General features: G+C 31.3%; 1 protein-coding gene across 2 annotated transcripts in view; it reads left to right on the top strand.

The window, feature by feature from the left end:
• ABCD2 (ATP binding cassette subfamily D member 2) overlaps positions 1–13283 on the top strand; it is a 108739-nt gene that overhangs the window by 50567 nt on the left and 44889 nt on the right. For both annotated transcript variants that reach the window (XM_074269470.1, XM_074269471.1), the window contains exon 7: positions 4565–4710. In XM_074269470.1, the coding sequence (XP_074125571.1) occupies positions 4565–4710 (146 nt within the window). The remainder of the gene's footprint in view (positions 1–4564; positions 4711–13283) is intronic.

A 13283-nucleotide genomic window follows, 5' to 3' on the forward strand; every position in this document is an offset into this window, starting at 1 on the left:
TCCCCTCCAACATTCTGCATTATCTTTCCCTGTCATTCTAGCCAATCTGACCAATAGTGGTATCTCAGAGTTGTCTTAATTTGCATTTCTCTGATTAATAATGACTTGGAGCATCTTTTCATATGGCTAGAAATAGTTTCAATTTCTTCTTCTGAGAATTGTCTGTTCATATCCTTTCACCATTTATCAATTAGAGAATGGTTTGATTTCTTATAGAGTCAGTTCTCTATATATTTTGTAAATGAGACCTTTATCAGAACCTTTGACTGTAAAAATGTTTTCCCAGTTTATTACTTCCATGCTAATCTTGTCTGCATTAGTTTTATTTGTACAAAACCTTTTTAATTTGATATAATCAAATGTTTCTATTTTGTGATCAATAATAAGAACCTCTAGTTCTTCTTTGGTCACAAATTCCTTCCTTTTCCACAGGTCTGAGAGGTAAACTATCCTATACTCTTCTAATTTATTTATAATCTCTCAATGATTTTCTTTTTATTTAGTTTTATTAATCTTATCTTCAATTTTTAATATTTCCAATGTGATGTTTAATTGGTAATTTGTAATTTTGCTTTTGTTTTTGATTACATAGCCAATTCATTGGCCTGGTTTTTTATTTTCTCTATTTTATTGATATAAGCATATACAGATACAGCTTTTCTTCTCCTTACTAGTTTTGCTGCATCCCATAGGTTTGATATATTGTCTCAGTATCGTTATTCTCTTTGATAAAATTATTTATTATTTCTATGAATTGTTCTTTAATTCTCTCATTTTTTTGCTTTTTTAATTTATTATTTTTATTTAATATTTTCCCAGTTACGTTGAAAACATTTTTTATATTTTTTTAGATTCTTTTCCTTATCCCCACTCCCAGCCCCCATTCAGAAACCACATGTGAAGCTATGTTAAAACATTTCCATATAAGTCATGATGTGAAAGAAAACACTCCATCACAATTAAAAAAACCCTCAAGAAAAATAAAGTTAAAAGAGAGACAGAGAGAGTGTGATTCAATTTGTATTCAGACACAATCAGTTTCTTCTCTGGGTATGGATAAAATTTTTCAGTATGAATTCTTCATAGTAGTTGAATCCACTCATTCTTAAAGATTAGACTATTTAATCTTTAATTGATTGTTAATCTTTGTTTTCACAGTCCATTACTAAATATGATTTTTATTTCATCATGATCTGAAAAGAATACATTTTGTATTTTTCCTTTTCTGTATTTAACTAGAAAATTTTATGCTCTAACATATGGTCAATTTTTGTAAAGTACTATGTATTATTCACTAAAAGCTATATTCCTTTCAGTTCTTTCCAGATAGCTATCATATATTGCTTCTCTAAGATTTTGTTCATTTCCTCGACTTCCTTGTTTATTTTTTGGTTAAATTTACCTAGTTTTGAGAGGGAAAGGTAGAAGTTTCCACTATTATAGTTTCATTATCTATTTTCATTTATTTGCTTTTCCTTTAAAAATTTGGATATTATAAATGCTTACAAATTTAATATTGATATTACTCTATTACCCAAGGGCCCTTTTATAATAATGTAGTTTATCTGTTTATCTCTTTTAGATAAATCTATTGAACTTTAACTTTGAGATCATGATTGATACCTTTTTGTGTGCCCTAAAGAAAAATTTTACTCTACTCCTTTATTTTAACTCTGTGTTAATCTCACTTTCAAACATGCTTCTTGTTAGCACCATATTATTAGATTCTGATTTTTAATCCATTCTACTATCAATTTCCCTTTTGAGGGTGAATTCATCCCATTCACATTCAGTTGCAATTACTAATTTTCTATTTCCCTTCCTCCTTTTTTCTCTTCTATTATCCTTTGTTACAAAAAAGACCTGAACTCAATAGAAAATTTGGCATATGAGATCCAAGAATAATTAAAAGGGACTCAATAAGGATAAACTGTTACTTTTCAAATATGGAAATATAAACTGTATTCTAAGATGTCACTAGTAAATGGGTAGTTCAAAAGAAAGATAAGAAAGAATGAGTATGGATTCCAAAAAGCAAATTGTGTAGGAAAAAGTAAAAAGAGTAATTATTTTATATAACAAGGCATAAGAGGAAAAATTGACAGAGGAATTAGAAGGGGGTGAAAAGATGCTAATCTGGAAAACCCTCCTCTGATCAGGAATGAGTTAAAGAGAGAACAATATACAAATACTCAGGACATAAAAGTTTTCTGAATCCAGAAAGAAATAAGAGGCAAAAAGGTTGAAAGGAAGGAGAGGATAAGGAAGGAATTTTAGAGGGAAATCACCTTAGATCTTAATTAAAGAGAGAGTAACATATACTTTTAGAAGGAAATAAAAGTCTTCTAAATTTATGAAGAAATAAAAGGATGAGGAACTGAGGGGCTATAAATTAAGGAAAATGGAATACAGAGGGAACAACACACACACACACATACACAGACAAGAGGGCAAGGGAAAAGTATGAGAGGAGAGGATAAGGAAGGGATCCTGGGGATGGAAGGGTGATGTAATAATGAAAGGGTAAAGTAGTGAGTAGAAGTAAAGCAGAAGAGTTAGTAGGGATAAGAATAAGAGATACACACAAACAAAATAATAAAGATCCAGAGCAGAATTTATTAGGTAAGAAAAAGCAGGGATAGTAGTCATGATCTCAGATAAAATTAAAGCTAAAATAGATTTAATCAAAAGAGAAAAAAATAGGGAAACTATGCTATAAGCTAGGGGTTCTCAAACTACGGCCACGTGACAGATGTGGCCACTGAGGATATTTATGCTGCCCCGCCGGTGTTGCTGAGGGGCGGAGACAGAGTGTGAGCTTTTGTTTTTACTATAGTACGGCCCTCCCACAGTCTGAGGGACAGTGAACTGGCCCCCTGTTTAAAAAGTTTGAGGACCACTGCTATAAGCCAACCTCAGTAATCAATATTGTTTTAGACTAAAGTAAATAGACAGTATAAGATTGGAATGTTGCTGTGGTGTAAGAAATGATGAGTTAGCTTATTTAGAAAAGTATGGGAAGACTGGGACTTATGAAGGAAAATGTTAATCCACCATCAGGAAAAAACAGGACAAACAAGGGGACAGTCTTGTGTGTGTGTGTGTGTGTGTGTGTGTGTGTGTGTGTGTGTGTGTGTGTGTGTATTTAAATGTATCCATGCTTAATTGTAGCCTTTTTGATAAGGATTGGGAGTGGGGGGTAGAGAAAGGGGGGAAAAAAGAATAAAGTAAAAAGTGTACAGCAGAGAACAAAATGCTACAACGAAGTAAAGAAAAGATGCACAGTTAACACAATGTATAGTATTTATTATATAGGCTTTCTTGAAATGGAAATTTATTGCTTTACATTTTGAATTCTCTGTGGACATGGCAATGATTTTTTTTTTCTTTTTCAATTTAGCTGTTTTAAAGAAATACTTTTTTTTTTTTTTAAAGAAGAAGTTATCATAACTTCACTATCTTTTTAGTTTGAACCCAGATCTTTCTTATCACCAACAATAGCTCTCTATGGTTGAATTCTCTCTTTCTCCTCTCTCTTTCTCTCTCTCTCTCTCTCTCTCTCTCTCTCTCTCTCTCTCTCTCTCTCTCTCTCTCTCTTCTCTCTCTCGTTAACTCAATTTTAAGTGCTTACTTCTCATTAATTAACTTGGTTTTAGAGGACTGGCTCTAGTCCTCCAAGGTATAATGGATAATACCTTAGGCTTTAGGTTTTTCTATATACTATTCTTTTCTGAACTCTATCCAGGGCCCTGACCTCAGGTACTCCTCTCTGAGCCACAACTGGAGTACCCAGAAATCCCTAGATGTTCCGATTTTCTTCCATTTTTGTTATTCCTGCTGCTGCAAGATTTAGCTCACTCCTATCTTGTCCCTGATACAGGAATGGATGTCACCATCCAGTTCTCTGTCATAGGCCCAGGACAGGCTGAGGAGATCTGTGCTCAGAGGTAGCTGAGAAGTGATCAGGAACCCTATCTAGGCCATATACCTAAATAAGGAGCAAGTTTAGAACTAAACAGCAACAGCAGTGGTCTCAATTCCTACTTCTACCATAGTTTGAAGCCTGTAGAATAGTAAATAGAGAAGGAATTTCAGACCAAAGCAAAATCTTTTGTTCTGTAAATCTTGTAGACCTTTCTAGCTGGCTATTGGTAGATAAGTAAATTTCCCACAATGTTGATTTAGGGTTTTAGTAAATTATTTTATTTTCCTTTGTGTTGAATCACAAAACTGAGAATTGTTATAACAAAGAAATTCAGTTTTTAGGTAAATTTGAGAAGCTATGTTGTCAAGTAAAATGAAACAAGGACCAGTAAAATGTGTTTTTACACTAGAAGTATCACAGTACAATATTCTTTTACTTGGACTATATCCTAAGTATTTCTTATGTAAATATATTATCCTGTAGTTACCTTTGATTTAAAAAAATTATCCTCATATTATTATTCTAGAAACACAGTATTTAAAATGTCATGAAATTTATAGTCCAACTAAGTTAATACGCTGATTGAACTGTTTATTTGATTTGAAACTTACAGTGCCAACTTGTTGGGGTTTTTTACAGGCCTTACATGTCTCTTGGAACTCTTCGGGATCAAGTTATTTACCCTGACTCGGTAGATGATATGCATGAGAAAGGATATAATGACCAAGACCTGGAATGCATTCTCCAAAATGTCCATCTCTATCACATTGTTCAGAGAGAAGGAGGTAAATGTTTTTTCTTAATGCCAGATTACATTACTGTCATCTTTACACTATCTTCATAATGTGAGAATTTTGTTCTTTTTTGTTCTTTTTCTTTTCTTTTTTTTTTTTTTTTTTTAAAGAAAATCATATTCTTGATTGATTAGGAAAGTAGGCTATATCAAATATTTGACAGGTTGTCTTCTTTTCTCTAGTTCCTGATAAAAAGATGATCTTCCTGTTTACCAGAGTCAGAATCAGCAATGTCTCTTTCAGCAATGCCTTCACCCCTCAAATAATCCCATTTCTCTTTTTAGTCATAAGTCTCTCTATATCTACTGGCCTCTTACTTTATTGCCAACAAATACTACCAAATATTTCACATTCTTAAAAACAAAACCAAAAAAACAAAATCTGAATCTGAACTTATCACCCTCTCAAGCTAGCATATTACATCTCTCTTCTATTTAACAGTCATAATTCTAGAAATAAATTGTATCCATCATCTCCATTGCCTTTTCACTCATTTCTCAATCCCATGCAATCTGACTTTTGACTTCATTACTCAACTGCAATTGTTCTCTTTCAGGTCACCAGAGACCTCTTTATTACAGAATCCTAAAGCCTTTTTCTCAGTTCTCACCCTTGTTGACCTCTCTTTCTTCCTAAATATTTTCTCTTCTCTGAACTCTCACTGTTCTCTCTTGACTTTTCTGCTACTTGTCTGCTATTCCTTCTCAGACTATTTTGCTGAATCACTATACATGACTCCTTCGTAAGTATGGATGTCCTCAAAGCTCTCTTAGATAGACCCTCTTTTCTTCTCTACATATGGTGATCCTATTGGTTAAGTTAAAATCTTTATGAAAATAACTCAGATTTATATATTGTACATGAACATATTTACATATGGAGGCAGCTAGATTATAGAGAGAATAAAGCACACTGGATCTTGAGCTAGGAAGACCTGAATTCAAATCTAGCCTTAGAAATCCTAAGCAAGTTTAACCTTTTTTCAGCCACAGTTTCACTTTTCTCCCAAGGTTGTTGTGAAGATAAAATAAGATAACATTTGTAAAGTGTTTTACTAACTTTGAGGAACTGTGTAAATCTTATTAACTCTTTACTAATTATTATTATGTCATGTCTGACTGGAGCTCCATTCCCATACAGCCAACTAGCTACTGGACGTTTTCAGTTGAATATCCCATAAACATCTCAAAATCAGAAGTCCCAAACAGATACTTCCCTCTATACCCATCCCTTTTCTGACCTTTCTTAGTCACCTCCGGGACATTTTCATTCTAAATTCTCAATTACCCTCCATTCAATCAATCATCACATCTTCTGGGTTCTATCTCTGCAATATTTCCCAAATTTGTCCCTTTCTCTCCATTTTCATGGAAACCAACTTTAGTTCAGGCCTTCATCATCCATCACCTCTTGTAGTCTGGCTTCCTAGCACCCCAGCTCCAATCTATCTTCCACAGAGCTAGCAAATTAATTTTCCTAAGATACAGGTTTGATCATGTCACTATCCCATTTTAAAAGTTCCAATGGGTCTCTATTGCTCTTAGTATCCTTACTACTTTCCCAGATGTATTACATACATATCACTTCCTTTTGTATACTATGCATTCCAACCAAATGAGTTTTTAAAATTGTCTATTTTACACAATGTCACACTTCTCATCTTTGTTCATTTCCACAAATTCCATCCCTTACCTACCCTCAAAATTTTTATGGTATGAATTCTCTTCTCTTAGAACTTATAGCTTTCTTCAAAACTCGGCTCAAACATTATCTCCAATAGGCAAGCAGTCTTTCCTTATCCTCTAATGCTAATGCCTCCTTTGCTTCCTTCTCTGAATTAATTTTATTTGTTTTGTCACACACATATACACAGAGAATATGCAGGAGACAGTTTGTATTTAATTGACCTATGAGTCAATTGTTAGCAAACAGTTATAAGTCAGGGGTTCGTGCATTGTTTTGTTGATTGTCTAGGCTTTAAAAAGTGATAGAGAAAATGAAAAAACTGCCGACTAAATTTAAAAGTGTTACATTTTTTTTCAGCGATGCGGTTGTTAAATATTTACCAGCATACCTTATTTCTTCCAACCTGTATACTCACTCAAAGGAGAGATTCCCTAAGGGGGACTACAACTACTATTACTATTCTCAGTATTCTAGGAATAAACCTGAAGGACTAGGCTTCCACTACTCATTCATTATCCCCTACTACGTTAATCCCCTACTGCTTTAATAATCCGTTAAATTTAATTATCTTCTGACTACAAATATTTACTAAGATAATTTAGAAAGAAGATTAAATATAAAAATAATAATCTCTCCTCCCCTCCCCAGAAGAGCTATAAAGTAGCAATCATCAAAATGAAGAGAATGTTAATCTTTCTTCCATCAGCTCCTTCCTTGACAGATTGAACCATGAAATAGGACAGAGAAAAAAAGGTTCCCTAATTGTAATAATTGACTATTGATACGAGACAGAAATAATCATTTCTTTCAGCCTTAATTTCTTCCTCTGAAAATTGCCTGTTCACATCCTTTGACCATTTATCAATTGGGGAATGATTTTATTTTTATAAATTTGGCTCAATTCTTTATATATTTGAAAGATAAGACCTTTATCAGAGAAACCATTTATAAGTTCACTCTTCCCTTTCACTTTCCTACTTGTCTTCTAATGTTGATTATACTGGTTTTGTTTATGTGAAAACTTTTTAAATTTTGTGTAGTCAAAATTATTCATTTTACTTCTTATATATCTTCTCTCACTTGCTTACTTATGAACTCTTTATCTGTCCATAGTTATGACAAGTGATTTTTAGCATATTTTCATAATTTGCTTATGATCTCACTTTTTATGTCTAAATTATATACCCATTTTAAAATATTTTATTTTCCCCAGTTATATGTAAAGACAAATTTTAGTGTTTGCTTTTTAAATTTTTGAATTCCAAATTCTCTGCCTCTTTTCACTTCTCCCTAAGTCAGTAACCAATTTGATATAGGTTATACATATGGATCCAAGCAAAACGTATTTTGATATTAGTCATGTCGTGAAAGAAGACATAGACATCCTTCTCCTCTCCCTCCCCCTCCAAAAAAAACTATGAAAAAAATAAAGTGAAAAGTAGTATGTTTTGATCTGTATTCAATCTCCATCAATTCTTTCTGTGGCTATGGGTAACATTTTTCACATGAGTCCTTTGGAATTGTCTTGGATCATTTTATTGCTGAGAATAGCTAAGCCATTCATGGTTCATCATTGTCCAATTTGGCTGTTACAATGTATTCTGTTCTTTTGATTTGTTTCACTTCACTTCACAGTTTTTGTGAGTCTTTCTAGGTTTTTCTGAAATCATTCTATTTATCATTTGTTGTAACACAATAGTATTCCATTACAGTCATTTAACACAGCCATTCCCTGGTTGATACACAGCCACTTAATTTCCAATTCTTTGCCTTCCTAAAAAAAGCTGCTTGTAAATATTTTGGTACAATTAAATATGCCCCCTCCTCCAATCTTTTTTTTTTTTAATCCCTTTGGGATATAGATCCAATAGTGGTATTGCTGGATCAATGGGTATGCACGGTTTTATGGCTCTTTTAGAATATTTAAATTGCTCTCCAGAAAGGTTGGATCAGTTCACAATTCCGCCCACAATGGTGTTCCCATTTTCTCATTTTTCACTTCTCACTGACTCCTTTTGCATCAATCTGATAGGTGTGAGATGGTGATATAGTCAATTTGACCTTATCTTGCTAAACAGTATTAGGTGATGGTCCATGCCTATTTTCTGCCAGACTACCTTCCAGTGTTCTCAGGAGTTTTTGTTAAATAGTTAATTTTTGCCACAGTAGCTGGAATTTTTGTGTTTGTCGTACACTGTTGTAAATTACTGTGCTAATTTCTTTCTATATAATTATACCTAATCTATTCCATTGATCAATCACTGTATTTCTTATCCTATACAAATGGATGTGATGATTACCACATTGTAATATAGTTTGAGATTTAGTATTGGCAGGCCTCCTTCCTTCATCACTTTTTTTCCCCATTGATTCTCTTTCAAAATGAAAAGATGAAATTTTTTCTAGCTTTTTAAAGTAATTCTTTGGTAGTTTGATTGGTTTGGCATTGAATAGATACATTAGTTTAGGTGATTTTATCATTTTTATTATACTGATTGTTTCAATCTACCCATGAGCTTTTAATATTTCTAAAATTATTTACATCTATTTTATTTAAGTAAAAAGTGTTTTGTAATTGTGTTCATATAGTTTTATGTGGCTTATGTATCTACTGTGTCTTAGCAGGTAAACTCCCAAATATTTTTTACTATCTGAAGTTATTTTAAATGGAATTTCACTTTCTGTCTCTTTTTGCTTGGTTTTGTTGGTAATTAGAAATGCTGGTGATTTTGTGGAGTTATTTTATATCTTGCAACTTTGCTAAAGTTGTTAGTTGTTTTAACTTTTTTTTTCTGTTGACTCTCTAGAGACTCTAAGTATACTTAAGTATATTTGTGCAAAAAGTAATATTTTTTGCTTCTTCATTACAACTTCTTTATTCCTTTAATTTTTTTGTCTCATTATCATTGTAGCAGTTTTAGTACACTACTGAATTATAAGATAATGGACATTCTTATTTCCCCACTCATTGTAATGGAAAAACTTTTAATTCATACCATTTATAGATGACTTTTGATTTTAGTTAAGTAGTACTTGTCTTTTTTAAAAACTATTTATTCTTATACTTTCTAATCTTTTTAGGAGTAATAGGTGCTATATTTTGTCAAATTTCTTTATCTATTGATATAATCTCATGACTTTTATTATTTTTTATTATTGATAGTACAATATGCTTTTAATTTTTTAAATATTGAACAAGCTCAATATTTCTGGCATAAATACCATCTGACCATAGTATATGATTTTTATTGTATAGTTTTGTAATCTCTTGCTAGCATAATACTTAAGTTTTTACACCAATATTCATTATGGAAATTCGTATATAATTATTTTTCTCTTTTTATTCTCCCTAGTTAGGTGTCAAAGCCATATTTGTGTTTTGGGGGAGTTTGATAGGAGTCCTTTTTATCCATTTTTTCAAATATTTAATATAATATTAGAATTAATTATTCTTCAAATTCTTTCAATATTTGGTAATTCATTTATAAATTCATTTGGTCCTAGAAATTTTTCACAGGGAGCTTTCTAAAACAGAGTATTTTAATACCTATTCCAAGGTCACATGGTACCTAATCACTAGCAGAGCAGAAACTAACATCTATGCATTTAATAATGTATTATGTTTCAGTTAGAAGATATTTTGATTACATATATATAACAATCTCAAAAACAAGTTTTTTTTCCTTGTTTTAAATCCTGTTCATTTTTGTTTATTTATTATACATTATTGATTTACTATACAACAAATGAACCTATTTCTTCATAACATTTTTAGGAGGGAGCTGCAATAAATTCTTTTTAGATCCTTGTTTAAAATTTTGTTCAACAAAGAATAGAAATAAATTAAGTTGATATCCCACAAGTTCAAAAAGCCACCTCCCTCAATGTTAGTTTAAAGAAATTGCCTGCAAAGTTAAGAAAGTGACTGCAGAAAACTCAGAAAGTTCATACACATCTAAAAAAACAAAAAACAAAACTGTTCTTTTTCTTTTGTAAAATGATTAAATTAGAAACAGAGTTATGGTTTTATAAGCCATGTTTTCTTATTATCCAATTTACATTCCATTAAATTTCCTTTGACCCAAAAAGGTTCCCAGTCCAAGTGCATATTCCCAAAGAGAAAAGAAAGAGTAATTTCCTAAACTTGAAATATTTCTCTACTTATTAGCACACTGAAATTATTTTTAAAATTTTAATGTAGGATTAGCAAATACCAGATGTTATGAAAATCTACATTGGAGTTATATAAATTGACCAATTGTCTAAGAATTATGAGAGGTAAATGGGATTTTAAGAATTCTTCAAATTAAAAAATTCTTTAAAAGATGTGTTACACATTGCCTCCTTTTGCCTATGTGGTGATATTACAGTTGGTATCTTATAGAACAGGGACAGCTAGGTGGTGCAGTAGACAAGAGCAACAGGCCTAGAATCAGAAATTATCAGAAAAATCAGAAATCTCAGGATCAAATATGAACTCAGTTACTAGTCTCGTTTTCCTTATATGAGCAAGGATACTTTCAGTATTCACCCTGTGGGCTTATTGATCCTACAAGTAGAAGATTCCAGAAATCTAATGCTTTCATTTTACTCAAATCCTACATGCTGGACCTAAACATACCTTGTCCAGACACTATACTTGGTGGTACTAGAAGGAGGAAGAACTATTATATATTAATTTAGGGGAGATTTTCCTTAGGATTATTTTTTGACAATATTTTTTCCATTGGAATTTTTTAGAAGTGACTTAAGCTATTTTTGAGCCAGTTTCTATTTTGTTTCATTTACTTTTTTGTACTTATTTTTTACCATGATAAGTTTTAATATATTTTTGCTTATTTACTTTATTATTTAGATATTTTAAATTTAGTTTTAATTTTTGTCATTTGTATGTGTGTGTGTTCATTAGGATTTTCTTTCTTTTTTCAAAAAAATGTTATTCAATTTGATCTTTTCTCCACTTAGTACAGACTATTAGTGTAGCTACTTTAAAATTACTTTCCATTTTTTGTTTCAAATTTTAAAAATTTATAAATATTTCTTTTTATACTTTCTATTTATGATTTTTAGTTTTGATCCCGGGAAAGTAGTGTTTTTTCCAGTTTTATTTTAGTCTTATTACTAGTCTTAATAGATGCAATTCTTTCTCACATGAACAATATGTAGTTCCATGTCAATATTTTTATACAAATTATTTCTTAGTGATATGAAGCGATGCATTATATTGATGAGGGTATAGATAAGAACAAATGTTTTGATTTTCTGCATACTCTTTGCATAACTATTTGTAACAACTTTAAAGTTAACAGTTATTTCATGATATTATGACTTCTATTACAATGATAACAATTTGAATAGTAGATATATTAATTGCTTATAGCATTGTTTTGGGGGTATAACTACATGTTGGTTTCTTAAAAGTACATTACTGATTTTCTGAATATTTTAAAATATACTTTTGTTGAAGTCTTTTTGTTTTTTCAATTCACTATAGTTTCTCCATTATCCTTCCTATTACTTCTCTCAGAGAGCCATCTCATATAACACATAGTATTTTTAAGACAAAAAAAGAAGAGGGGGAAAAATCGACAAAACTTATCAATACGTTAAGAAGTCTGAAAATATGTTCAAGGTACAACACTTGCCAACCTCCAAACTCTTCAAAGGGGTGAGGTAGGAATGCTTCTCATATAATTTCTTATGAGCCAAACTTTTTCTTTATAATTTGCAACATTTTCTTTTGATTTTATGTATGTGTGGTTTTTCTTTCTATTGACAATGTTATAATTATTGGAAACCTTATTTTCTTGGTTGTACTTACTTCCCACTGCCCAAGTTCATGAGAATTTTGCCTTTCTCTATTTTTCATCACATTTTTATTTACAGTAAAGTAATGATACTTTACTTTCAAATGATATTCAAATTATATTACTTTTCATTCATTCAAGTGCCACGTTATTTAGCCATTCCCCAACTGATAGGCTTTTCCTTTTTTTTTTTTTTCCAATTTTTTGCTAAAAAAAAAAAAAGCTGTAAATATTTTGGTGTATATGGGACTATTCTTCCCTTCATGTGGATATAATCCTAATAATAGAATGTCTAGGTATTGCTTTCCAAAATGGTTGTACTTATTCACAGCTACGCCAACATGTGACAATCTGTAAATTTCACCACAATTCATTAACTATTCCCATCTTTTGTTACCTTTGCTATGTTTCAAGGTAAGAAGGGAATCAGTTATTTCATTTCCTTTATTATTATTGATTTAGAGTATTCTTTCTTATGGTTTTTTAATAGTTTGTGTTTCTTCTTTTAAGAAATTTTTGTTAATATTATTTGTTCACCTACTTATTGGGGAATGAATATATATCTCTTTGTATGTATATGTATATGAAATTCCCATTCAGTCAGGAATGACCAAAAAAGCATGCTATTCAATTGGGGGAAGTTTGGTCTAAAACTGCAAGGGATCCGGTGGATAAATCATTCTGGCTTTTTGATTGCTGTATATTAAAGAAATTAAAATTGGCCATTGAACCACCCTATTTCTACAAAATGAACTATGATTTTTGGGGAATGGCCTATATGAAGTGTCATTTCCCCCTAATCCTCCTTAGATAGTCTACTTCTACTGATCAAATTAAGATTTTGAAATTTTTTTTTAAATTGTGCATAATGACTTTTGATTAAACTTTCAGTAAAAAAAAAAAAAAAAAGAAGGAAAAACTGTGCTGGCAAGTATACCTATACATCTGTCAGCATATTGTCTGTGTTTTTGGTAAATGCTGTTAATTTCTTCCTATGGACTGATTAGTTCAAGAAAAAAGAAATGTATTCTTCTGAAAAACTTTCAAAACCTTCAAAAAGGAGAAAATCTT

The sequence above is a fragment of the Sminthopsis crassicaudata genome, chromosome 5 (genome assembly GCF_048593235.1).
Source record: "Sminthopsis crassicaudata isolate SCR6 chromosome 5, ASM4859323v1, whole genome shotgun sequence".
Taxonomy (NCBI): Eukaryota; Metazoa; Chordata; class Mammalia; order Dasyuromorphia; family Dasyuridae; genus Sminthopsis; species Sminthopsis crassicaudata.